The 23,271-nt window shown below is 54.3% G+C and overlaps 8 protein-coding genes across 8 annotated transcripts; 3 read left to right on the top strand and 5 right to left on the bottom strand.

Annotated features, from left to right (window-relative positions):
• Positions 1-4,745: 4,745 nt before the first annotated feature.
• KRP23_12000 (Protein OSCA1) lies at positions 4,746-7,463 on the top strand (the record flags this gene model as incomplete). The annotated part of the gene is made up of 1 exon (XM_067882585.1): positions 4,746-7,463. One exon carries the CDS (start codon positions 4,746-4,748, stop codon positions 7,461-7,463), a length of 2,718 nt encoding a protein of 905 aa, XP_067740171.1.
• An 887-nt stretch (positions 7,464-8,350) lies between these two features.
• Positions 8,351-13,605, top strand: KRP23_11999 (Myosin-I heavy chain; the record flags this gene model as incomplete). The annotated part of the gene is made up of 8 exons (XM_067882584.1): positions 8,351-8,750; positions 8,837-8,892; positions 8,964-9,938; positions 10,923-11,015; positions 11,079-12,998; positions 13,077-13,334; positions 13,400-13,490; positions 13,574-13,605. 8 exons carry the CDS (start codon positions 8,351-8,353, stop codon positions 13,603-13,605), a joined length of 3,825 nt encoding a protein of 1,274 aa, XP_067740170.1.
• A 179-nt stretch (positions 13,606-13,784) lies between these two features.
• On the bottom strand, positions 13,785-14,628 carry KRP23_11998 (Gamma carbonic anhydrase 2, mitochondrial; the record flags this gene model as incomplete). Its single annotated transcript, XM_067882583.1, has 2 exons — positions 13,785-14,440; positions 14,529-14,628. 2 exons carry the CDS (start codon positions 14,626-14,628, stop codon positions 13,785-13,787), a joined length of 756 nt encoding a protein of 251 aa, XP_067740169.1.
• A 174-nt stretch (positions 14,629-14,802) lies between these two features.
• Positions 14,803-15,109, top strand: KRP23_11997 (uncharacterized protein; the record flags this gene model as incomplete). Its single annotated transcript, XM_067882582.1, has 2 exons — positions 14,803-14,949; positions 15,023-15,109. The coding sequence occupies 2 exons, from the start codon at positions 14,803-14,805 to the stop codon at positions 15,107-15,109; spliced, it is 234 nt and encodes a 77-aa protein (XP_067740168.1).
• Positions 15,110-15,322: 213 nt separating this feature from the next.
• KRP23_11996 (ABC transporter E family member 2) lies at positions 15,323-17,203 on the bottom strand (the record flags this gene model as incomplete). Its single annotated transcript, XM_067882581.1, has 1 exon — positions 15,323-17,203. The coding sequence occupies one exon, from the start codon at positions 17,201-17,203 to the stop codon at positions 15,323-15,325; it is 1,881 nt and encodes a 626-aa protein (XP_067740167.1).
• Positions 17,204-17,573: 370 nt separating this feature from the next.
• On the bottom strand, positions 17,574-18,086 carry KRP23_11995 (putative ribosome biogenesis protein RLP24; the record flags this gene model as incomplete). The annotated part of the gene is made up of 1 exon (XM_067882580.1): positions 17,574-18,086. The coding sequence occupies one exon, from the start codon at positions 18,084-18,086 to the stop codon at positions 17,574-17,576; it is 513 nt and encodes a 170-aa protein (XP_067740166.1).
• Positions 18,087-18,586: 500 nt separating this feature from the next.
• KRP23_11994 (uncharacterized protein) lies at positions 18,587-20,194 on the bottom strand (the record flags this gene model as incomplete). Its single annotated transcript, XM_067882579.1, has 1 exon — positions 18,587-20,194. The coding sequence occupies one exon, from the start codon at positions 20,192-20,194 to the stop codon at positions 18,587-18,589; it is 1,608 nt and encodes a 535-aa protein (XP_067740165.1).
• A 1,663-nt stretch (positions 20,195-21,857) lies between these two features.
• On the bottom strand, positions 21,858-23,003 carry KRP23_11993 (uncharacterized protein; the record flags this gene model as incomplete). The annotated part of the gene is made up of 2 exons (XM_067882578.1): positions 21,858-22,870; positions 22,934-23,003. The coding sequence occupies 2 exons, from the start codon at positions 23,001-23,003 to the stop codon at positions 21,858-21,860; spliced, it is 1,083 nt and encodes a 360-aa protein (XP_067740164.1).
• Between the last annotated feature and the right edge of the window lie 268 nt (positions 23,004-23,271).

Here is a 23,271-nt window from a genome sequence, read left to right as displayed (position 1 = left end):
GTATGCCACTCGACATCGTGTCGGATCGGGATCCGCGCTTTACAGCGCGATTCTGGCAAGAAGTGTTTACACTTCTTGGGACTCAGTTGTCCATGTCGACTGCGGATCACCCGCAGACCGACGGGCAAACAGAGCGTGTCAACCGCGTGCTGGTTGACACCATGAAGAGCTACGCGCACTCGTTCCATCAATGGAGCGACTGCTTGCCGATGGCGGAGTTCGCCATCAACAACTCGGTGCATGTCTCGACAGGACACACACCGTTCTACGTGAATGCCATGAGGCACCCACGCGTACCGAGCGTACTCGGTGCGGTAGCTCCTTCCTTAAGTGGGGGAGGGTATCCGGTTAAAAAGAAACAACCGGATAAGCACGCTGATACAAGCAATGTATCAGCTGTGACGACTCGCGCACGTACTGCGCGCAGTCATGGCGACGACAAGACAGTGTCTACGACGGGCGTAGACACTTTAAACGACAACGAACATCACGCGCAGGCCGGGCCTGCTGCGAACAAGGAGCACGAACTGAACCAGGGGTTCAGCTCGGATGCAATGGACTTTGTCCAGCGTCGACAAGCCGTAATTCGGTTTGTCCAAGATGCAATAGCAGCTTCTGTCGATCGACAGAAGCTGAATGCCGATAACTCCGGCAGGGGAAACACAAATGAATTTAAAATTGGTTCATTAGTTCTGTTAGCTACGCAGAACCTAGCTAAACATGCAGTTTCCGATTTCGGAGCAAGCAAGCTTGCTCCGCGCTTCATTGGGCCATTCACCGTGTTGGCGAAGCATGGCAACGCGTACACACTGGACATACCGTCCAGCATGCGCTTGCACCCAACGTTTTACGTTGGGCGACTGAAGCCGTACGTGCAGCACGAGTCACCTACGTCTGGTGACTCGCCAAAGCGCTCTCGAGCGCGGCGACGCGCTTCGAGACGACAGAGAGCCTCGTCCCGACCTCGACCTTTACGTTCGAGGTCGTCTGCGCAACCTCCGCGAGCTGAGCCTTTAACAAGCTCAGCTCCTGACGCAGAGCAGCGAACTGCGACGCTTGGAGACGCTCAACAGCCTCCAAGCGAGACTCAAGGTTTGGTTGACCAAACCCGGGGCGTCTACCCGCCCCCCCCCCCCACCCCCGTTGCGAGACGCACGCGGGGCAACTCGCTGGATCGTCCAGCGAATTGTTGGTCATCGGAACCAGACCCGAGGTCCGGTTCATTTTCGTATTCGTTGGAGAGGATTTCCTCCCCAACACGATACGTGGGAATCACGGAATGTCCTGATGGAGGACATTCCGGAAATGGTGACGGCGTACGAAGGCCGCCACCGCCACCTCCGCCGAAGGGCGTAAAACTTGGGCGAGCGCTGTAGTCGCCTACAGCACTCGGATAAGTGCTGCGATTATCCGCAGCACTAGAAGACGCCTGCGCCTGAAAACTGGCGCGCAGGGTCTTGAGGTCGTCAGGTACACACATGGACGTGTACCCGTTGATGTCCCGTTCGGTGATGCGTACTGCTCCAGGGTAGCAGTACTCGCAAGCAGTGTCATAAGGCACTGCGCAAGGAAGTCCGATACCGACTGCACCATGGTGCAGTCGTTCAAGTTTACCACGCTTCGAGAACTTCTCGTAGCGCTCCCGCGCCTGGCTAATCCGGTCGCGATAGCCAGCGGGGTTTTTGTTGAAGTTTTCAACAAAGGCACTCCAACTTTGACAAAGTGCCTGCCACTCGGGCACTTTGCTTCTGCGAGAAGTCTTCTTACTCGCAAACCATCGGAGCTCATGGAAGAGCCCGATGTAGTAGTCGCGCCTTTGATTCGTTAACGGATCAAAGTGTACTCGCTTCGCGACGTCATCGTCAACGATGGCGTTGCACGAATACAGCGCGTACAGATTCGGTGGCGCGGTCGCACCGAATCGGCTGCCGATCTCAGACTGAGACGGCATCCACGGCTCGCGCACTGGTTCAGTGCGCGAGGCCGCAACAACAGCGGATGGAGCAGAGTCATCTCCATCCCGCGGAGTCGTCAAGGCTCCAGCGGCAGCGAGCGGTGTTCCACTGCCGCTGCGCGAACGCTTCGAGCTCGAAGCGTTCGGGTCGTCCTCGCGTGGACGACGTAGACCCACATTGGGGTCAGTGTGGCCCGGAGACAAGGTGTCCTTGTCTCCTTCGAGTTCCCCCTCCTCGACTTCGCTTCCGTAGTCGAGGGGAACTCCCTCTCCACCCGGAGAGTAGATGCCCACTCCGGTTTCGACAGCAATGATCTTGCCTGTCTTGTTTCGGATGGCATGTTTCTCATGCCATCTCGAGTGGTATCCAGCAACAGAGAGGCGACTCTCTGTTGCCGCGCTTGTCGGCATCGCCGTCGAGGCGATGCCAGTAGCGGTCGTGGCTGAGGCAGCGGCCGTCGTCGCCTTGGAGGCGACGACAGCACTTGCTGTTGCCGAAGCGGCCGGCGTCTTGGACGAAGACGTCGTTGGCGTGCTCATTGGGAATGAGCACGTGTTCTCCCGAAGAAAATACGGATTGACGTGTCGAGACCGGCACGTCAAATCCTAACGGGGGGATGGTGTAGCGGGGCTACACATTCGGTTCACCTCCTACCTTAGTGCAACATGCACTAAGGCATACATTCAGGTGACCACCACAGGGTGGTCCACATTCATAGCAAAAGGCATATGACTGGTAGAAAGTAACACCTTTCTACCAATGAGAGTCATTCAATAGATAGGGGTTCTGCCAGCCATCCAATGGCAGAACCTCTCATTAGAAATATCAGTTTTAGGAGGAAACCCCATTTACAATCAATACAGTTCTCATTTACCACCAAAGCTTTCGTTTGGTTCGTTTATCTAGGTTTAAGTATACTTGTGGATACAAGTATACTGAACTTAAGTAAATTACTCCTACGCTTCCTCCTACACGTGCGCACACGTGTAAGCTTAAGTAGTGGGTCTAAGCAGACCCATCACAGTTGATCTGGCGCGATCGGAACCTTGTATTCACCTTGTGTACCCGACGGCGGGGCGGGTTACGCTCTTCCGGTGTTCACTGAAGGCGTCGGTGGTTACCAGGATGGGTGGGGAGCTGGACGGCTCCTTCCGGGGAACTGGGGGGTGACGGCCACGCGGGTATTCTTCACGCGGTCGTCGGTGGTCTGCCGATCGGGGCCTGGTGGGGCTTGATCGGCGTGGGGGGTGTCCTTGGGTGTGTTCCTTTACGTGCTTGCCGCCTCCTATGGCGGGGTCTTCTGGGGGGGGGGGGGGGGGGGGGGGGGGTTAAGTGGTTGCGCACCTGGCCAAGCGATCCAGGGGCTCCCGTGTGATTACCTTGCGCGACGAGGTGAGTCCGAAGTCGTCAGGAGGGCCAATATACTTCCCAGCCTGGAATAAACGAACGCCACTTGTGTTGCAAGGGAAAGCTTCTTCTTCTCTTATTAAGCGAAGGCAAACCAAAACAAGCAATGACCTCAGCTTCCTATCCTCCCCCTTTACTGGATTCTTTCACCCATCTCCCGAGGTACCTTCCACAGATCTTTTACTCCGGAATGATTGCGGGTGTACCACCAAAGTGGTACGTCACGATCGTCATTTGTGATCGGGATCGCGATCGCAGTGGTGGCCACGATCGCATATCGAAATGATCGCACCATACCGCATACCGGTATACACCGATGACTGATGGCGCCATTGTACCCATTGGGTCTCCATACCCCTACCCCTCAGGTCCAATTTAATCCCTCCAAAGTCTGCCTTCATCAACCTCCGATCGTACGTCCGGTCCCGTCCGATCCTAGCCCATCGTTGGTCCATCACGAAATTTCCAACATCCACTTCACCACAGTTGCTTCCATGGTGTGGCTCTCGAAATAGCGAACAACATCGAGCCTGAACTGGTGAGTCGTCACTAACCGCTTGTACGCGCGAGGGCGACGCCCGCCGTTTTCAGTATGCTTGTGTCTTCTCTTGCCCATTGCGTAGTGAGATCGAGATAACTGGGTCTGAAGGTGCTTGCATTTCCGTCCAACTAAAGTGCCCCGGTTTGCTGTCTACCAATTTGGTGTCGGATATGACATTTGCTCTATTCTTATTGGCTATTTTGACGTGTCGGATATAACAAGTTGCTGGATATGACATTTGCGATACGGTAGTCATCCGGTAAATATCCAGTTAGAGTCAGAGACATGAAAAACTTGGAGACCGTCGAGACCATTGTCGACGTCTCTAAATGCTTCAGGACTCTCAATTTGAACTCATACGTTACCGCTACACGCTTGTATTGCTTTGGCTGAGATCCACCATTGTCCCTCAGACGTGTTCGACCAGTTCGTGCCATCACGCTCAGCAAAAACACACAATGAGTTCTGAAATGCTGGAAGGAGCTTCGGAATGAATGGCTGCTACCGGTGCTGCTATCTTAAATTTGTGCTGGGTATTGTATTTTTCGGTTGTGTGCTTTATGAGAAGTGGCACGAGGTGGTCCACTTTTAATGCAACTTGATTGGCTAAGACTAGGTGAGCTCTATGAATAGTGTGAGCTCTATGAGAAGTGTTATGCGGTATATTACAGGAGTGACACATCGAAATTGTGTACGCGCGGCCTTACACTTTCGCTGTACACTGTACGCGCGGTCTCACCAAGAGATTACGGCGCCTGATTTATAGTGAGTCTGGAGGATTCCTGCCTGTGGCAGCCATTCCTCAAGGCACCGCATTCCGGCCACCGCAGCCCTTCGCCACCATGGGAATGCACGTCACGACGGAGCAGGTAACGACGCAGGCGGCGGCCAACGTGCTGCTGACGAGTGTGGCCGTCTACTTCCCGCTCTTTCTGGTGCTGATTCTGCTATACGAGACCCTGCGGCCTCGCGTGCCGCACGTGTATGCGCCCGAGAACCATGCGGACTTGCCCGAGTCCAAGCAGCACAAGTTCCTGGGCTGGGTGCCCTTTGTGTGGCGCATCGACGAGGCCCAGGTGGCCGAGAAGTGTGGCCTGGACGCATGGGTTCTGCTGCGCTTCATGAAAATGGGGCGCAAAGTGGCTCTGCTGTGTATCGTGTGCTCGCTCGCGCTCTTCCCCATGTATTTCTTCACGGCAGCGGTCTTCGAAGCGCAGGAGCAGGAGAAGCAGCGCCATCATTTGAGCCAGTTGCTGCCTACGGGAGGGGGTCACGCCAATGCCACCGTCGCGGCTATCACCTCCATGATGATGATTATGCTGGACGAGCAGGTGGATGCAGGAAATGGCACAGCGAACGTCCTGTCCTCGGACGGCAAGGTCAAATTGGACGTCGTGGACAGACTCACGATTGCCAATGTGGGTAAAGACGATTGGAGGTTGTACTTCACGGTGCTCGCTGCCTACGCCATGAGCATCTACGTCATGCGGCTGCTGCTGAATGAGTACACAGTTTATCGCAAGCGCCGCCACGAGTTCCTCATGCGCAGACATCCGCAGCAGTACAGCGTTGTCATCTCGGACCTGCCGCAGTCCCAGCGTCGCCCGCAGACGCTGCAGGCGTATTTGGATTTCTTGTTCCCCAACTCAGTCCACTCGGTCTACATTGGTGTCGAGTGTGCGGAGCTGGAGGGACTGCTCGACAAACGCCAGGAGCTCGTGTACCAATTATATGCTTCGAACGTAAAGCTGGCGGAGGCGAAGACCAAGGCTGGCGACCATGATGTGATCAAGCGTCCAAAAGAGTTGATTGGTCGGCGCTTTTTTGGGCTCTGCGGTGTTGGCAAGGAGGTGGATGCTGTCGACCACTACACGGAGGAGCTACAGAAGCTCGAGGCAGAGATAATTCATGTCCGAGACGAGATTTTGCAGCGCCAGTCGGCAGAGAAGGCTCAGGAAGCTACTAGCCAAACGCAGTATGGTTCGACTACTGTAGCTGCGCGCGGGTTTTCAGCGTTGGGCGAACTTACGGAGAAACTGCGTAGGACCAAGAGCTCGATGGATGACCGGCGTTGGGGCGAGGAAACCCTGCCGCTTCTCCATGTCAGTGTTCCTGTGCCGAAGCGACCCAATGTGATGCGCAGCTGTGCCTTCGTAAGCTTCCGTAGTATACGGTCAGCTCAAGCAGCACAGCAATTGCTTCAAGTGGAGAATCCGCGCCGCATGATTGTGCTGCCAGCACCCAACATTCGCGACATGCAGTGGAAAAACTTTGGTCTGCCACACAAGCTGAAAGCCAAGTGGAAGCTGATCTCCATGGGGGTATCTCTCTTAATTGGGTGTTTTTGGACCGTGCCGACGGCTTTTGTGGCTTCTATGGCGAGCGTGGATGAGTTGCAACACGTGTTTCCTTGGCTTAGCGGCTTTCTGGAAAAGAACCCATGGCTTTTAATTGTACTGCAGCAGACTGCGCCGCTGGTCTATTCAGCAATGAACGGTTTGGCAAATGTGCTCTTCAAGCTTCTGTCCACCCAAGAGGGTCATTTGTCGATCTCGGAGGTGGAAGCCAGTCGGTTCACCAAACTATGCTTTTTCCAAGCCTTCCAAATGTTCTTCGTGTCTGCACTCGCGGGATCTATTATCACGGAGTTCATGCTCTTCTTGGATCAGCCGCGAATGCTGTTTTTCTTCCTCGGCAACACCATTGCGAACCAGTCCATGATGTTCATCACCTTCATCATCACGCAATTTTGTGTGGACATGTCGTTATTTCTGCTGCGTGTATCGCCCCTGGCTATCTCTGCTGCTTACCACCTATTGGCCCCGATGCATGCGAAGCTTCCACAGCCCCGAGACTGGATGGGTCTCTGTCCCGTGAACTACCAGACGGATCTCGATGCCCCCATGAATCTGGCTCAGCAATATCTTGTCTTCTTGTTCGTCGTAGTGTTTGCTCCCATTGCACCACTGGTGGGCTACTTTGGCGCGATGTTTTTCGTGGTGTCGGAGCTCTCATACAAACGCTGCTTCTTCTTCGTCAACAGTTCGCGTTGGGCTACGACTAACTCCATGGGCGTATTTTGGCCGCCGCTTTACTCGTTTGTCATCGGTGCGCTCATCATCGGCCAGTGCACGCTTATTGGGTTGCTGTCATTGAAGTCGGCTGGGTACGGGCCGATTGTACTCACGACGATGCTGCCGCTCATTACACTAGTTTTCCATTGGTACGCTGTCGACCTTTCCCATCTGAAGCGTGCTGCTGAAAACTTGCCGCTTGATCAATGTTGCGACGTCGACGAAGAGCGAAAGGACGATTCATTCGACTTTCTTGATGGTGTGTACCAACAACCAGCGATGATTCAAGCTTTCCGTCCGGCTTCAATCTTAGCTCGCGACCCTGAAAGTGGCGCAGGTGCTGCAGTTGATGCCACAAGCGTGCAGCTGGAGGCCCCGTCTCCCCCTGTTGAGCCGCTCAACAAGCCAGCGAAGCCTATCAATCAACAGACACGTTTGGCGGAGCTAAACAAGGACAAAAAGGATGAGATGAAGAAAACGGAATAATCAACTGATGTGCCGCCGGGACAGCCATTTGGGTGGAATGCGTTTCCCATCAAAAATGAAGGCTTGATTCTCGCGGTTTGATGTTGTTGAGTAGTAGTATGCATGTGCACGGATGCCCAATCTAGGATGCCCACCTGAGCCACGTATCAGCAGTGACAGTAATTTTACAGCAGGTTCAAAGACCACACCTCATATCGGCTCGGCGCGGAGTTGTCGTGTCTACAGCAACAAATGCAGGGACTGCAACGAGCTGTTGCCGAGCTTCATGTTTCTAATAATTTGCAGACCACAAACCAAGTTGCGGAGGCTAAGCAGCGCCTGCAACAGCAGGAAGAAGAGTTAAACCGACTATACGAACAACAGGACACGTTCTCCTCGGAACGTGAGCAATTTTCTCGACAAGCAAGAGAGGCCCGCCAACAACACCAGCTCGTGCTTGGAGAACACGAGGAAATATTGACATGCCCAATCACGCACTGGTTGTATGAATTGCCAGTCATCGCTGCTTGCTGCGGGAAGACCTTCTCCAAGGATGCAGTGGACAGGTCCCAGGGTCAAAACAGGTCATGTCCGTGGTGCCGCCAAATGAGTGGGTTCACTATTCACCCGCACCGCGAGGTAGCCAACCTAGTAGATCAGTTTAAGGACGATCTCGACGCTTTCGAGTCGGCTACAGTAGTGTAGGTCGGTGCTTCCGATGCTTATCTCTCTCATGGTAGTCATGCTCACGCATTAGCACTTCATTATGAATCTGTCATCCATTTTCAGTAGGAGATGCTCTAAGGCATTTTCTGATTATGGCTACATTTTACACAAGGGTTCTGTATGGAAGGGGTGAATTTAGCAAGATCGTCTTTGAGGCATTTCGGATTCTTTCACAGTCGTCGATGCCGGCGCGGAAGGGCAGCAATACCAGCAGCGGTGCGGGGTCTCCTTCGCCTCCAGGTGGATCAAGGGGAGGGCGCATGGCACAGCGGCGTGGCTCCAGCGCCGAGGCGGCTGTGCAGGCGGAGGTGGCGCGGCTGGGCCATCCCAACGGCGTCCTGAAGCGTGGTTTCCTCGTGAAGAAGGGGCACGTGATGCCCACACGCAAGGAAAGGTACTTCGTCCTGGGCCAGCAGTCTCTGAGCTATTACAGGCCCACGAAGGAGGGCGACGTGAAGCTCAAAGGCGTGCTGGAGCTCAAGGCCTCGGACGTCATCTCGCCCATGCCCCACTCCGACGTTTGGCTACGGATCCGTCAGAATGAAGGGCCAGGAGGGAAGAGCTACAAATTGGATCTGAAAGGTTGCGTGTATTTCTACGTGTGCGTGTTGTTGGTTCTTCTGGGAGCTGAAGGAGTTTAATGAGAATGATTGCTGCTGTTGTGATAGCGTCCAACCAGCAGGCACGACGGGAGTGGATCGAGTCGCTGCGCAAGGCTTGTCGAGTACGTGCCAGTGGTTTACTATTTCTTCGCGGTGTATGGTTAACCTTTCCACTGCGCCGTACTGCGTGCAGGGTGAATTGTTGCTGCGACAGCGAACACTTCAGAGTGATGTTCGCTTACTCCATGCTCGTGCAAGTCAACGAGACCGGAATGTGAAAGCGATGGCGGAATTCCTTTCGTCGCCAATGTCGTCTGATGATGCAAGCACTCCTCAAGCAGATTTGCGTGCGTCGTTTCAGATTCTTCACGAGATGCTGCTTCTGAAAAAGCTCGTCGATACGATCAAGAACGCTTGGGGTGAGCCTTCGCAGTGGTCCATGGCGCAGTATCAAGAGCTTGTCCAGGGTATTTGTCTGGCTCAGGAAAAGTCCGGAAGTTCTGACTTCGAGCCCGATAGCATTTTGGCCGAGGCATTTAAGTTGCGCTATCAGTTCGAGGAAATCCCAGAAAATCAGCGGAAGCTTTCACGGGACGGCGATCCTCTAGGCGCAGCAACGAGGTCAAGTGTGGATAAGCTCAAACAGGCTGAATTAGACTCACCGGTGGCTACTCCTCGACTGTCTCCGCGGATACGTTGTCCCTCTTTTCACAGCTACTACGCAACCTTTGAGGAGTTATCGGGCCGAGTTGGAGATACGATTAAAGCGGCATCCACTGACAGGCAAAGCGCCAAAACACTGACACCTCGCAGTGCAACACTGGCCAAATATGCACACCTTTGTCTCCTCGATGATATTCGAGCAAAGCAGCCATGGAATTTGGATCGATCGGATGATGATAACTTGGTTGATCGCGAAGGCAGCAATGTTGTGTCGGCGTCTTCGGAGACAAACTTTGTGGAAACACTAGCTGGTCGTTTTGATAGTGACCGTATTTACACCTACATCAGCCACCACACCATGGTGGTGATGAACCCGTACCGGCTGTTACAGACTGCCCACTTCACGTCAATTTACGACGAACAAGTGGTGTTGACATACGCCGATACCGCTAATGCCGAGGCATCACTAGCTCCACACCCTTTTGCTGTCGCGAAGCAAAGTCTTGTCCGGCTTTTTTTCGATCGCGAGATCGCATTGGGGAATGCACGAACTTCAATGCCTGCGGGTTCAACTGAGCATATCGCGACGAGAACCCGTAGTCAAACACTTTTTCTCTTTGGTGAAAGCGGGAGCGGTAAGACAGAACTTGCAAAGGATCTGCTGAAGTACTTGGTCCTCGTCGCGGAGCCAGCTCTGTCTTGTGATTCAAAATCGATGCCTGCAAGTAGCCGTCAGCCAAAAATCAAGCTATTCACAAGTTCCACAAAGAGCACAGTTCAAATGCGAACGGAGGAGGCACGGACGATTGCGCTTCTCGAAGCCAAAGGCGTGGAATCTTATGAAATCGTGTTGCTAGATTTGTATCCTGAACGATGGGACGAGATGACCAAGGTGAGTCGGAGCAAGCGTCTTCCTCAAGTGCATGTAGATGGTCTATTCTTCGGGTTTTACGATAAATTGGAGCACCTCGAAGATGAAGAACAACTGCGAATGTACTTCAAAAATCCTCAAGCAGCTAAGAAACTGAGCACTGTTTTGGATTCCAACATTATTCTCGAAGCGTTTGGGCATGCTACAACGTCGATGAACCTAAATTCGTCGAGATTTGGAAAGGTAACAACTCTGCAGGTCTCCTTTGGGCTTCATCCGTGGGAATTCCAGATTAGTGGGTGCCATATCGCACCATTTTTACTAGAGAAATCGCGCATTACAAGCGAAAGACGTCTTCAAGGGGGAAGTCCGAGTGATATGAATTTTCACGTATTGTACGCGATGGTGGCCGGTGTGAATGCTTTTCCGTTTATGCATTTGCTGGCAAAAGAGCTACGCCTTGATGGTAACGATTGTTCGGTTTTTACATATCTTGGTCGTTGCGATCACAAGCTCGCTGAATTTATGAGCAAAGAAGACACTTGGAAGAAGGATGTGGAAAGATGGCAACAAGTTATTGATGGGCTGGGTGAGCTGAATGTATCCCCTGATCGGCAGAAAACAATATTTAAACTACTGAGTGCGGTGCTGTGGTTGGGAAATATTGAGCTTGACAACAGTTCAATATCGGAAAAGCTGGTAATGTCTTCCGTAAGTGTTTCAGATGCTCCTCAGCGTGTGGTAGAACTCTTGGGGTTGGATTCTGTGGGGCAGTTGGAACGGATGGTGATGACCAAATGTGTAACGTTGCAGTCAACCGGTGAGACTTTCGAAGTAACATTGGAGAAGGGCCAAGTAAACCATGTTCGTGATACACTAGCACGTTTGTTGTACCAACTTGCTTTTGAATACATTGTGGCCGCGATGAACGAAGCAACAAAAATGGATGCTGTGACAGCAAGGGAAGACTATTCGGCGGGTTCTGACACAATGGCTCCCCATGACGTATCGTCACTGAAAATTGTCGACGTTTTCGGCTTCGAAGATCTCACGCACAATTCGCTGGATCAGCTGTGCATAAACTATTTGAGCGAGAAACTCTACGCCAGAGAAGAACAAGTCGTTCTAGCTGCCTACTGCATTCAACCATCTAAAATCCTTCTGGACAAGGACAAGGATGTTCTGCGTATCTATGAGCATCCTCTGGGGGTGTTTGCCTCGCTGGAGGAATTGACCATTCTCCACCAAAGTGAAAACGATACTGAACAGCAGGAGGAGAAGAGGAACAAACTGTTTGTCCGAAATATTTATGAGCGCAATCATTCTCGCCTGCCAGAACCACCGCGCATACTAAACAGCGGGAAGCGTCAGTCTTCTGTTTCACTGACCATGGTGCCGTTTGTGATCCCATACACCCGCGGGAGTGTTGTTTACGATGCGCGCGATTTTGTGAAGAAAAATTCTGACTTCGCGTACGCAAACCTGTTGACTGGTCTCAACGCATCGAATAATTCGCACATTCGTCAAATGCTAAAAGATAGCAAGGCGTTGGAGAATGGATCAAACAAGAACAACAGCGCACTCAGCTCAACCGAGGTCCGGGTGTCTGCAAGCAAAAGCTTTGTCGGGCAGTTTCGGTCTCACGTGAATGCACTGACCAGCGACGACGACACGAATATGCCGTTTTACTTCCATTGCATTCGCCCCAACGAAAAGAAACAACCCTCAGTTGTGAGCAAGGATCTTGTTCTACAACAATGCCGTTCACAGCGTCTGATCCGGCAATTAGAAATCTGTAGTGACCCATCAACAGCATACTCGGCGATTGGTATCTCCAAGGACATCGTATTGGCACGATATGGCAGTCTCGTACGGGCACCTTATGTTTTGGACGAAATGGCTAGCAACGAAGAGGAGCTTTTGAAATGGCTAAGTGACCTACTCCGCAACGATGACAATCCGACTCCGAAGATAAGCCTATCCGCCTCGTCAATAGTCGAGTTTGGGAAAATTAGTCTTGTGGAGAAGTTAGAACTATTTCTCGAGGACCGAGAAGTTGAAGCCGCTGCAAAAATTCAGTCACTATTTCGCATGATAACGTGGAGGTACCGATATCTCTCTAAAAATCGCGAGCGAAGGGGTTTATCAAACGAGCTCCTGGCCTGGTACGGTCCTCAAAAGAAAGACACTGTCACGAAATTGCTGACGAAGTATAATGGTCGCGAGAATGAGCTCCGTTCGAAACTTGAGCTGAAGAAAAAGTCGAAGCTGCGGGAGCAGAGAGCAGTGCACCAGCTATCAAGCGACCTGCAATCACTCTGTCTAGGCAACCGTGGCGGTCTGGATGCACAAGCTGTCAACGATATTTTGCACGACGACAAAATGCGCGAGTTGCTACAACAAAACGAGAAGATCGTGTTAGCGTTGCGGGATATGAGCTTGAATCCGACCATCCTCGAATCGCAGTTAGCGGACCATGAATTACGAGCGTTCTACCAAACGCTGGTTGATTTCTTACGCTCGAAGAGAAAGGAGGCCACGACGGGCCAAGGAGATTTTCCTTCCAACGATGTCCGGCCAGAGGGTTCTCTGGGCGATAGAGTCCTTGCTGCTGCTTCCGAAGGAAATCGTGCACTGTGGATGCGACTTGTAGAACACGATGAGTGGGCAGCGTACCATGATGCCCTAGTTGAGGTTGGTGAGGATCCGGAGATGCTACTTTTCCATTCGGAGGATGATGATTTTGTCGATAACTTAGAGAGATTTTTGAAGACGCTAGTGCTTGAAAAGCAGCGTGAAGAGGAGCAGAGAGCATTGGCGGCAATCACAAATCTGGTTCAACCGTCAACAGTGGATGAGGAGGAGGCGATGGATCTTCGGGCCTCTGCGGTTGTCGATGACGAAGATGCGGAGATGCTGGAGTTGCTTCTGGGCGTTAAGTTTGGACCTTCGTTGATGGTTGCCATGAACGCAGATTCATACTTTGTGCGGGGGTTGCAGGACCCGGTTCTCATGACCAGTCTGCACCAGGTACGTCTTTCGGCGGTTGAAGTGATGGGAGTAATACAGCTCAGCTGACATTTATTCCCTTGCAGCTCATGGCCAACCCAAAGGACTTCGCGATCTCGACTGCACTGCAACAGCCAGCTGTCCGGGAATTCTTCCTAAAGCTGATCGCGCTATCATGTGGGTCAATGTGATGCATTAAAGTACGCTAAGCTGTTCCTCTGTGCTTATCTACCTACTTTTATTGTGCTGTCTTGATACAGTTGCGGTGCAAGAGCAGAGTGATGAAGAATGAGTGCTTGCTTCAAACCTCGGTTCAGAGCCCCAGCAGCGACTACCTGTACGAGCTATACAGATAAAATTCAGGCCTTCTCGACCATGGAGACGCTCCATCGTATGTCCATTTCATTGTTTTGTTTGCTCCTCGCCATCTTACTTCTGCACTCAACATCGTTCCTTCACGCGCGCAGACGTCTAGTAGCGGAAGTAAAGGCCCGTGTCCTCGCGCTTTTCTTCCTTCTGCGGCAGGCCGGTCTCGCCGACGTCCCGCAGGATTTTGTAACGCTCCGTGTCGGCCTCGTACTCCTCAAAGCTCTTGGCGCACTCCTCGGCGTGCTGCTCCGCCAGCTGCATGTACTCGGCCGAGCACTGCTGCATGAACTGCATCTCCTCGGCTGTGAGGTCGCGCAGGTAGCGGGCGGGGACACCCGACCAGAGCTGACCCGAGGGCACCTGCTTGCCGCCGGTGACGATGGATCCAGCCGTGACGATGGACTTGGCTCCTACGACAGCGCCGTCCAGCACCTGCGCACCCGTGCCGATGATGCAGTGGTCCTGAATGGTGCAGGCGTGCACGATGGCGGCGGGACCCACAGTCACGTTGTTGCCGATCTTGGTGGGGATGTCCTTGTGGATCTTTGCCACATGCACTACAGCCTGATCCTGGATGTTTGTGTTCTCGCCGATCGTAATGTGGTTGACGTCGCCGCGCACCGTGGCATTGTACCAAATGGAGCTGCCCTTGCCCACCTTGACGTCGCCGATGACCGACGCGTTGGGAGCCACGAACACGCCCTCCTCGAACTTGGGCGAGCGTCCCAGGTTCTTTACGGCGCGTGTGGAGGGGTTCACTGTGCGGCAACAACAGCAACAAACAGTGATGAGTTAAACCAGATCACAACGGGATCCAGAGAGCTGCTCACTACGCAGTCGACGTACAGTGCTCCGTGTAGGTGAGCTTGCCCTCCAGTGAGACGCCGACGCGGTCGATCGTCTGCCCCAGCGACCGGATGGCCTTGCCTGCCTGTTTCGCCCACATGCCTTTCGAGTCTCTCGCAGTCAAGTTCCGCTGGTGCTGGCCTCCCGTTCGTGCGGCCAAGGGGGCGGCCCACCACAAAACATACCCCGGACAACTCACCGATTGGCTATTGGCTGAAATCAGTATAGCCTATGAAAAAGCATAATGATGTGCCTCACACGAGATCAATTCGCCATGGACGTTTCCAGCAGCAGCGAGGTGCTGCTCGACTTCGACTACTCGGTGCGCGTGAACCTGGCCAGCAGCTCTCTCTGTGGGTACCGGCAACGCTCAGTGGTCCTCAAACTGCGCCTTGCACAGCCCGACGGATCCGAGCGACAGGTTCGTGAATGCTGCATCGCCGTCAAGCTTGGCACTTTGCTGACTCAAGATCTCTTCTGCTTCCTTTGCTTAGGTGATGCTAGAGCTGGACGACGAGCAGCTTTCTCTCGTTCTCAAGGACTTTGGACGAATCCACCAGGAATTGCAGAAGCACCCGTAATTAAAAAACCAAAGCACGCGAACGCGCCGATGTGTATTCTCTACTTACTCGATCGTTTGGCGTGGCGCACGACTGCCGACGCAACTACCTTCACGATGCACGCTCTTCCATCCTCTACCAACGGCAAACAGCACCAATTCACTCGTAGACGGACTCGGCCGCGACAGTTCTCGCCAGTTTCGTCCGCGCGCTTCCGGCCTATACGTCTACAGCTTAGTCGTCCATGAAGAAGTAGTTGCCCGAGGTCTTCTGCTCCACGTCCTTCACAGAATCGTACTTGTTGATACGCGGGCGGAAGTTCGTGGGGTCCCGTCGGAACGTGATCTGCAGCTGCTTCAGGAACGTGTTCATACCCGTCAGTAGACTCTGAGGGGCGTGTGCCGTACACTCGATACCTGGGTTGCCGTCGTACACGACCACGCGGTCGGCCAGGTATGTGGCCATGATGAAATCGTGCTCCACGACGAACGCCGTCTTCTTGGCGTGCAGAATGAAACGCTTGATAACCTTGGCGGCCAAGATACGCTGCTCGGAATCCAGGTAAGCGGACGGCTCATCGATAAGGTAGATGTCCGCGGGCTTACCCAGACACAGAATGATAGCCACACGCTGCAGCTCACCACCAGACAGGTGAGGCACGGCCTGGTCGATAATGTTGTCAAGGTTAAGCGGCTTAGTCACATCCGTCGCAAACTGGGGGTGCACAATAGCCTCACGAATACGACGGTGGAGCAGCTCGCGCACCGTACCCTGGAACTTGGGGGCAATCTTTTGGGGCTTGTAACTGATCGTGGACGTGTCGTAACGCAGAGCACAGTTCGACATCGCATTGTGGTCATTCGCCTTCTCGGCGGCCTCCATCTCGTCGGACTTGAGCAGACCAGCAAGCATACGGATGAACGTCGTTTTACCGGTACCGTTCTCGCCAAGCATACAGATAATCTCCGAATTCGTGAAGTCACCGGCCTCGACGTGCAGCTTGAAGGCAGCGTCCTTCTTCTTCTTGTACATGGTCTTGGTCATCGACGGGTAGTTGAACGAGTTGGCATCGCCCTCGCCCGTGCCTAATTCATCGGCGTTCTGCGAGACCTTGAACGTCAGCTCCTCCGTACGGAAACGCAAGTTCTCCGTGGGCACGAAACCAGAAAGGAAGATGTTGATACCTTCACGCACACTGAAGGGCATGGTAACCACACCGTAGGCGGACGGGGTACCGTACAACACACAGATGTAGTCGGACAGGTAGTCCAGCACACTCAGATCGTGCTCGACGCAGATGACATACGAGCGGCCGCTGTCGTCCACCATGGAGCGAATGACCAGAGCGGCCTTCAGACGCTGGCGCACATCCAGGTACGAGGATGGCTCGTCGAACATGTAAATGTCGGCCTTCTGCACAGCCACGACGGCAATGGCGAAACGTTGCAGCTCGCCACCCGACAGGTTCTCAATGTCACGATCCTGCACGTGGGACAGGTCCAGCTCCTTGAGGAAATGATCCAGCTTCTCCTGCTTCTCGCAACGGGCCGACAGGATGGCGTGCACCGTTCCCTTGACGGCCTTGGGTATCTTGTCCACGTACTGCGGCTTGGTGATGGCCTTGAGGTTGTCCTCGAGGATGCGCGTGAAGTAGTTCTGCAGCTCCGAGCCGCGGAAGTGCGTGAGAATCTCCTGCCACTCGGGCGGGGCGTCGAACTTGCCAAGGTTGGGCTTGAGCTTGCCAGCGAGGATGCGCAGAGCCGTGGACTTGCCGATACCGTTGGTGCCCACGAGACCGAGCACCTGGCCTGGGCGGGGCATGGGCAGACGGTGGAGCTTGAACGTGTTGGCGCCGTATCGGTGCGTCGTGTTGCTCTCCAGGTCCTTGGGCAGGTTGATGATGTTGATCGCCTCGAACGGGCACTTCTTGACGCAGATACCGCAACCGATGCAGAGCTGCTCCGAGATGAAGGCCACCCTGCTCTTGGGGCCCACCTCAATGCAGAGCTTGCCCATGCGCACGACGGGGCACGACTTTTTGCACTCCTGACGGCATTTCTTGGGCTTGCACTTGTCCGTGCTCACGATGGCGATACGCGTCAGCTTGTCTGACATGGTGCCGCTTCCGTTCCGTGGGTCCTGTCCCGTTCTGAAGGCGAGTCGGTGGCTCCCCCCTCGGGCCGTTGGCTGGTGTAACCCCTCCCTGCTAAGTTCGAATTCGTAAGCGCAGACTGATGGCCGCGGAGGCATCTCGACTCATGGCTGCTGCTAGAAACGTTGGCCTGGTGTGTCGCGTGTGTTTTGGCCCGGTGACTGAGGTCGCCAATCCAGGTCACTAAGCCTGTACCTGCATGCAAAAGCTGCAATTGTGAAGGTCGTTGTCGGTTATGCTGGTCAAAGAAACATCTCCAGACAAACAGCCCAGCGCGACGTAGTAAAATGAATCTGTATGCATTGAAAATCACGACCCGGAGCGGGCTTAACTTTACTGATCCAAGACCATGGAGGACGGCGTCTCGGTGGCCGCCGCGTCCTTCTGCTTGGAGGCCGACATATTGAGCTGCGCCTGATCCTTGAGCGCGGCCGCGGCCGGCTCGATGAGCGAGATGTTCTGCTCCAGTTCGCGCAGGTCGCGCACCTTGGCCTTGGCCTTGCTGTCCTTCATGCGGTTCTTGTAGAAGGCAGCCTCGCGCTTCTCCTTGATCTTCGTCACGCGCTCGATGGCGTGGATGGTGGCGCCCATGAGCTCGCGGTCGTACTTGACGGCGCGGTGGCGCTGCTTGTCAAAGTCGAACGTCGTGTCCAATGCCATCTCCTTGCCCGCAGCCTTCCGGAAGGCCTTGGTCCATTTCACCTTGCGCGGGTTGCGCTTGCGGTTGAAGTTCTTGTGGCACTTGGAGCGGCAGAAGCGGAAAATCTTGCTGTCATTGCGCACGAACGTGATGCCGTGGCCCGGGTACACGGGGCTCGAGCAGAAGTAGCACGTGTGAATGCGCATGGTACTCGCGGTCGGCTGCCTGTTGCTGGTACTGCTCTGCTACTGTCGGAAGACTCGCTCGGCCTCGTCGGTCACTGCAAATGAACGATTGGATGGTTGGCGACGGCCGCGTACCCGCGCATAACCATTTGTTACGTATGTGGTCTACATATTGTATCCTTCAGTACCGTGAATGACCATTTGAGTGCACTAAAATGTTGAAATCTCGATGTGCATGCCCGGCGTCGGACAAACATGAACGATTGATAGACTGACATGTGAAGGCGATTATTCGTTCCATGCATGGACAGAGTCTCCGTGTACACGTATCTAGTCACAGCGGCTGGTGTTTATATTAACCTTAGCTTATGTGAGTGTACGCGCGGTCTCTTGCGCGTTTGCTTATCCCTCCCTGTCTTGAGTTGGCTCTATGGTGCGCTAACGAGAGCAGCTCGAAGCCCGGCCAGCGGCCCTGGCAAATAATCTACAACCGTCGCCACCTCCACCGCATAGCATAAAAATTATTTCCGCACGCGTGAAGAGTGGAGGTCGCTCAGCGCCAGTGGGCCCGCCTCAGACTCACGCAGGTCGTCCGCAGTGAGCACGTCTTGTTTCATGTGGGCAGCCGCCTCCTGCTGCGCGTTGTCACGGTGCTGCTTGATGCGCACAGACACGGCCGTGAGGTTCAGGTCCGTTACGGCGCTGTCTTCAAAATTTGGCCGACGCGGCGCGGCGACCGCACCACCCGGCCGCGGGCCGGTCGAGGCCACCTCGTCCTCCATGATGTCGTTGAACATGATCTGACCAGGAGCGACATTCATCTGGTCGTACGAAGTGCGCGTGGGCGCGAGGCCCTTGGGCGTGTCGTTAAGACCCGTGTAGTTACCGCGGCCAGTAGCAGGAGTCTCGATAGTGACGCTGTGTGGAGTGATCTCCCCAGCACTCAGACTGTCATCATCGGCGAGCGCTTTCCGATCCAAACTTTGACGGCACAATGGCCCGGCAAATTGGATGGGGCTTCCGCTCTTCTTTTTTGCTGCGGACTCGCTGCGCTTTCCTCGGTTGAGAGCGCTGAGATAGGTACTGCCGCGATTCTGGCGCATCGTGGCTTCGTCCATGCTGAGCATGGCGAATTCCTCCGCTTCCCCGTCGCTTACAACCGCGACAGCGACGCCAGTACCCGAGTGTATTCCGGTGCTTGAGAAGCCGAACATGCCCCGGCTCTTCTTGGGGTTATTGCGCTTGCTGGCGTCGGCCTCCGGGTTGCGGTTGATCTTGGAGCGTAGCGTCACAAAGCCGATGATAGCCAACGCCACCACGACGATCCCGCTGATGATAAGCACACAGATGACTTGAGTCGATACACCTGAGCTGTCCGAATCTCCCGTCGACTCTGCGTACGGCGTGGCGTTGGTATCCGTGGATGTAGCGCTGGTGCGTGAAAGAACCTCAACCTTGAGGAACACGGCGTAGTCGTAACGCTTGGATGTGGGGGTGGTGCTAGGCAGGATCAAGTGCGCCACGAGGGTGTAGTTTCCTGGCGCGCCGAACGAAAGCTCCGACGAGTCGAAAGCCGCAAGTCCGTCCGTGAAGTTCATCGGGATGTTGGTCGTGTTCTCCGTCAGCTGTGATCCCGTCGTCACAGGGTTGCAATCCACGCCGTATGTGCACGTCCGCAGCCTCGAGGCCGTAATCTCGTAGTTTGTCTGCGAGATGCGGTCGAGTCCGGCAGACAGCTCGGTCACGGCAAAGTCGTTGGTTTCGAGCGACCCGTTTGACGCCAGGCGCTCCGTGGCGTTCCATGAGATGTCCACCGAGTCGTACACGTACACGTCGTCCGTGGGGAAGGCGATTGACAGCTCCAGCGGGCAGCCGTCGCCCTGCGCGCTCACCATATTCACGGAGGAGCCGTCCACCGTATTCGAGTAGATGGACGTGTCCACCTCCCAGCAGTATGTGGTGGCGCCATTCATAACGTAGTCCGAGGACGAAGACGCCGCCGACGTCGCAACGGCCACGTTGACCAGCATCATGGCGGCCACGACTGGTAGCCACACGGCCGAGCGGCGGTCGAACCTGTGCGTTCTCCTACTCCTGTCGGTCTGACACCGGCGCCTGCACGTCTTCATCGTTCGTTGCTGCTGTCGGTCACGCTCCTGCATGAGGTCGGAACGGTTTCCAACGCGCTTCCTCCGCTCTGGAGACCGATTCTAGTTTGCGCGCCTATCTGCCAGTCTCCAGCCTGCGCTTTGCTTTCGGTTCTGTGCGTCTGGCTGGCGCTTGATCGCTGGATCGGCCCGCCGTCTGCAGCTCCTCTACCTATTATCCGCGCACTCTGGCTATAATGTAGTCAGCTGTACGTTTGATTTCCATTTTCTAATTGGCTAATGGAACCGTGAAAAATCAACCATTGGCTGAGATTTGTTTATTCAAAGTGATTTTTTTCATAAGAACTGGAGTGCGAGTTACACATGGATCGTCGCCAGCTGGTGGACTGCAGAGCAACAGTGGGCAATGCTACGCTCCACTTTCCCGAGAGTTCGGTGGAGAGTCTTCACTGGAGACTACGCCGACCAAAGCGCGCTGCAACCCCTCGCCGCCTATGCTTTCGTTGCCCTTTCGTGGATGCGTTACGTGCATGTACTGCTGCGACAGCAGAGAGAGCAATTGACAGCCTAACGCATGACACCGATTTTCGATCGAGGGCGGACGATGGTTTCGCACAGATCACAAAAGGGGCGGCAATTGAACTCGGAGTCTCCGAAACCCAGCGGGAACGAACTCTAGCCAGACCGCGCAAATCAAAGACGTCAGTGTTGCGCGGGCGATCCTCGGCTCGCCGTATATAAACTTTGGAATTCAAAGTATAATAAGTTCGCAGTTCCCTAGGAATCCTGGTTCTCTATCCTGGTCCAGGATAGAAAATTCGGAGCTCGCAGCACGAATCGCACGCAGAACGCAGGCCGGGGTACATGTTCGTATTCCCATTGTGGTGATAAATCGCTGTGATGCAGAGTTGTCCAGGCCAACCTGCCCTCCGTCTCGTTTCCCTCAATTGGCGACACGAAGTTCAAACTTCGGGGGCAGACTCGCAGCGAAATGTAAGTTTACCAGTGCTAGAGCAAGTAGCTGAAGCGATTGCTCCGGCGCTTCCTTTTATATCGTGCAATAGCTGCTCTCTATTGGACTGAGGCCAGAATTGAGAACTGAGGAGTGCGAATTTCGTGGATGAAAACTGTACGCTATTAGTCATGTTGGTAAGCCCGCCTCCACTGCCAGTGGCTTTGGTGGAAGCAGGATCGAGGATCGATTGGAAACGTAAACAAGCAAAAACAGTCGAGATCCTGTTTGTTATATGTAATACCTGACGCCCGTTCACCACTTTTATCGACTTTCATGAGAACCTCACGCACAACGATGTAGCGGTTATTTCGTGGGCTTCCTGGTGAATCGCTGGCTATTTTCACTTCCACCTTCGACTACAAGTTGTAGTTGCAGTCGCTTCAACATCGAGACTCTGGTCGACTTCAATGGCCGTTTGCTACTGTTTTCACACATGTTCGCCAAAATTGGAAATTGCAAGAACCACGCCGTGAAATCGATTGTCATGCAGCCATGAAGCACCAACCAGCGAGTATAAGTGCATTGACCGCAATACAAAAAATATGTTGCCTGTCAGAGCTTTGATGCATGATGCTCTTCGGAAATGGGCATTCGTATTCACTTTTACGGCAAGTATACCACTGGTTGCTAACGATGAGCGCCTGCACGACCAACGACGAAATCGACATCCTAAAGCTCCACATCGCTGTCCACTCGCTTTGATCGTGGAGCGTCGCTGCCCACTGGGCGATAACCCCCACCGTGAGACCCATGTCCGTCGTGGTTCGAGCTTCTGTACTCAGCTGGGTGAGAACCGTGCGATCCAATCGAGCCGTTTGTGCCATCCAAGCTACGAGCTGGGATGCTGTTCGCGGGGATACTCCACGACCCAGTGACCCGGGCAGTGCCCGCATCGGACCCCGCCATATCGTCCTTTGCGTTTATCGAATACAGTTCCGACGCTGCATCGTACGGCGGCGGTGGAGGATAACTGTAGTTGCTCATGTCATTGATGTTGTTGCGGTCGCCCTGTCGGCGCCACACCACGACAGCGACCACGAGCAGCGCCACGACCACCACAACGCCGCCCACAACGATTCCGATAATGGCCGCTTGAGAGATGCCTCCGCTGTCATCATTGGTTGTGATCGCTGTGGGAGCCTCCGTCGTGTCTTCTTCTTTGGCCTCTGTCACCGTGAGCTCGACGTAGACAGCATAGGCAAACTGCTTCGAGGAGTTGGTGTCGGGCATTATGATGTGTGCAAGCACAGAGTACACGCCCGCAGTTCGGAACTGCACGGCGTCTTCGAAGTCGGCGGCATTGTCCGTAAGGTTGGCGATCTGGTTCGAGGTCTTGTCCTCGAGCTGGTCGCCATCGTAGAACGGGTCGCAGCCCGACTGGTACACGCACGAGTGCACGTTCGAGTGCACGATCTGCGCCGTGCGACCGCTGGAGTCCTGGCCGTACGCGAGCTTCGTCATGTTTACAAGGTTGGTGCCGCCGAAGTTGGCGTCCACGGTCCACGTCACGTTCACGGGTGTGTTCACCTCGATGGAGGACGCGTCCACGGCCACCGTCATGGCGATGGGGCAGCCTTCGGTGCCTGAGTACTCCTGGGTGCGGTCCAGCTCGCTCAGCTTGGAGTCGGATGCGGGCTCATCGATGTGCCAGCAGTACGTGGTTTTGCCGTCGTGGTCATAGTCTGCGGCAAAGTGAGGGTGAGCGTCCTTAATAGTCTCAAGTGCAGAGGCAGAGATGTACGTACTTGTCCCGAGCGCCGTCACGACGGTCGAGAATGCGGCTGAAAACGCGAGAGCGCGCAGGAAGCGCGCCATCTTGACTGGACTGGAGTGAAAATGTTAAAGAAGAAAATCGAACGGCTCACCCATCGGTCGATGGGTACATTGTGCATCACTTCAACCAGTGTACTGTATCTGCTCTGAACTTTACCATCTATACATTGAAAGCGCACACGGTACTTCTGTAGAGGTGGCCATGTGTGCCATCGTTTCGAAAGCGCAGCACCTCGATCTATCCCATCTGGTGTCGTTGCGTAACTTCGCTTCGTCTGGACGAGCAGCGAGTGCGGCGGTCTCCACCAAC

The sequence above is a fragment of the Phytophthora ramorum genome, assembly GCF_020800215.1.
Source record: "Phytophthora ramorum isolate Pr-102 chromosome Unknown Phyram_PR-102_s0013, whole genome shotgun sequence".
NCBI classification, from domain to species: Eukaryota; Oomycota; class Peronosporomycetes; order Peronosporales; family Peronosporaceae; genus Phytophthora; species Phytophthora ramorum.
This window is presented reverse-complemented; position numbering and strand designations above follow the sequence as displayed.